The sequence below is a fragment of the Hylaeus volcanicus genome, chromosome 5 (genome assembly GCF_026283585.1).
Source record: "Hylaeus volcanicus isolate JK05 chromosome 5, UHH_iyHylVolc1.0_haploid, whole genome shotgun sequence".
NCBI classification, from domain to species: Eukaryota; Metazoa; Arthropoda; class Insecta; order Hymenoptera; family Colletidae; genus Hylaeus; species Hylaeus volcanicus.
This window is the reverse complement of record NC_071980.1, coordinates 10,221,455-10,224,363: the sequence shown is the minus strand read 5'-3', so window position 1 is coordinate 10,224,363 and position 2,909 is coordinate 10,221,455. Positions and strand designations below refer to the sequence as shown.

At 37.8% G+C, this 2,909-nt stretch overlaps 1 protein-coding gene across 1 annotated transcript in view; it reads left to right on the top strand.

Annotated features, from left to right (window-relative positions):
* The window catches only part of LOC128877210 (dentin sialophosphoprotein-like), a 4,524-nt gene extending 2,935 nt beyond the window's left edge, over window positions 1-1,589 (top strand). Inside the window, exon 5 of the mRNA XM_054124328.1 lies at window positions 6-1,589. Coding sequence (XP_053980303.1) covers window positions 6-1,157 — 1,152 coding nt within the window. The 3' untranslated portion in view covers window positions 1,158-1,589. The remainder of the gene's footprint in view (window positions 1-5) is intronic.
* Window positions 1,590-2,909: the final 1,320 nt, after the last annotated feature.

Genomic DNA, 2,909 nt, shown 5'->3' with positions numbered 1-2,909 from the left:
GCAAGAGATTCAGTAGATCACAAAAACAGTCAGCATTAGATATTGCAACAGAAGATGTATCAGAGCAAGATAGAGATACTGCGAGCGAGCTTAGGAAAGAATCAACTGTAGTGGATGCAGGCGAATCAAATAAAAACAAATCGCAGGATAATGCTAATGTTAGGTATAAAACGTTAAATAATTTAAGTAAGACACTGAAACAAGTTAACACGACGGCCAAATCGACGAATCGACTCACTTTTAATTTAAATAATCCTAGCGATAAAGAGGATGCGAGTGCCTCAAACGCAACTATGAACAATGAACGTAACAGTACTCAGCCTTGTAACATAGAGCTTACAAACGTGTTACAAAATACTAATAAAGATGCGCAAACAGTTGGTAGGAGATCTATTGGAAATGTTTCGCGTAGCTCTCGTCCAAATGTTTCAGAGAATCGTAAAACCCCGAATAAAGCCACGGGTTCGGTAGCACCTTCGAAAATGCTCATCAACCGAATTCCTACATCTTCGACCAGCCAAAGGAACATCAAGGACTTTTTCCAAGTAGAGAAATCTCTACCAGCGTCTCAAGTTTTCGCTGATAAACAGAAGCTGGAAGAAGTGAAGATGAAGATGGAGATACTGAAGGAACGCGTACTGGCTGCAATGAAACCAATCCAGAAGAATCCTGAACCAAGAGTTCTGTCTCAAGGATTAAAGCCGAACAATGTTGCCAAAGCGAAGAAATCAACGCAAACGAAGGAGATCAACAAAGCTTTTTTGGTGAACGGAAAAGTATACAAAGTTCCACGTCTCGCTCGTCCAAAACCGTGGATCACGAATCGCCTTTACAAATTTTTATGGAAAAAAATGAATTCGAAGTACGGCCCAAACACGCGAGTGGTTTCTGAGAAATTCGTTCGTCAATTGTCGGAGATAACAACGTTGATCGAAAAACGTAAACTATATTCGAAGTATGAGTCCGAGTTGTTAGCATTGATGAAGGAAATGGCACGGTTAAATATCATCGAGACCAGGCTCGACTTTTACCACTTTTGCCAAGATTTTTTACCGTATGAGCTTCGCTTCAAAATGGTTCCGATGTTATTGCCAGGAAACAAGAGAAATATTCCTTACGATCCCGACAAAGTGTATGAACCACTCCTTCAGAATTAGAATAATAATAATAATATAGATGGTATAAAATTGAATAGGTTAAATATTTATATTATTGCCGGTTACAGCAGTAATAAATTATTTTTGTACTTTTATAGTTGATAAAAACGAAATGTGATTAAATGTAGTTCATATAGCAACTTGCGAATTGCTATAATATTTGCAAATAATTGCACAGATAGAACTTAGAAGTATTTATGTAATATAAGGCATTAAAATTTTGTATACTGTTGTTACTATAGTGTATGTTTCAATATTCGCTACGAAAGTATTGTAATTTGTTCTTTAACAAGTATCGAGATCACAATTTTCTAATTTTCTACTTTAACTAGTACTACAAACTTGAGCGTTCTGCCACCGATGGCAACACTAGTACTAAAAACAGTGTAAAATAAAATGTTTTTGAAAATAATACATTGGCATAATCACGGACGCACTGACTATTTTATGACATTCTACATTTATGATTTCATTTTACTTTAAGTTAATCGTAAGGAGAATGAGATATTAGGAATATTATAAGTGTCAAATATACAAGACTTCGAAAAATCAGTTCGCCCTGACACAACTAGATGACGATACTATTACCATTCCTGAAGTCCACTTAATTTCCTTAAAATCTTCTGCACACTATCCATCATTTCTCGGTACATTTCCATTTAATTTTCATTCATTTCCTGGTACATTTGAATTTATTTTCCTTACATTCTGTGGAACACTACATTTCATCTCCTAGTACATTTCCTTTTAATTTCCCTTTACTTCCTGGTACATTTCCCTATAATTTCCCCTCATTTCTGTGCTATTTCCCTATAATTTCGCCTCATATCCGTGATATTTCCTGCTTCAACAAGGTTGCAAAGTCGAGTCAATTTTCGGATTTTGTCACATTTTACAGAACATTTGAGTTGTTCCTTTGTTGTACTTTTGAGCGTTGCAACTTTGTTGAATTTTGAGCGGCGTCAAGTTCAACAATGTTGCACATCGCCCCGCTCAAAATTGTGATGGGAAATTTCGGATTTTTACTCCTGGTATCAGGAGAAAATGATATGCAAAGAGATGGCACGAGGATCACATGGTACGTATCAAATGTTGTCCAAATTTTACTCCTGGTATCACAAGAACGTGATATGCGAGAAGGTGGCACGAAAAATTCAAGGTACGTATCGAAATTCTGGCCAAATTTTATTCCTGGTATCAGGAGAACATGATATGCGAGAAGGTGGCATGAGAAATTCAAGGTACGTATCGAAATTCTAAGGAAATTTTAAATTTTGGTATCAGCAGAACATGATATGCGAGAAGGTGGCACGAGAAATTCAAGGTACGTATCGAAGTTCTGGCCAAATTTTACTCCTGGTATCAGGACAACATGATATGCGAGAAGGTGGTACGAGAAATTCAAGGTATGTATCGAAATTCTAAGGAAATTTTATAATTTGGTATCAGGAGCACACGATATGCAAAGAGGTGGCACGAGGAATTCATGGTACGTATCAAATTCTGGTTCAAATTTTACTCCTGGTATCAGGAGAACATTATATGCGAGGAGGTGGCACGTTTGCGCCTACGGACAGGCAACCGGTCCGACATGTCTGTCAGTACGGGTTGCCTACTTCAAGGGGCTAATTTTCGGAACATTTCGGAATTCTGGCCGATTTTGGATTTCGGTATCTGGAGCACATGATGTGCGAAGAGGTGGCATGTTTGCGCCTACGGACAGGCAACCGGTCCGACATGTGTGTCAGTACA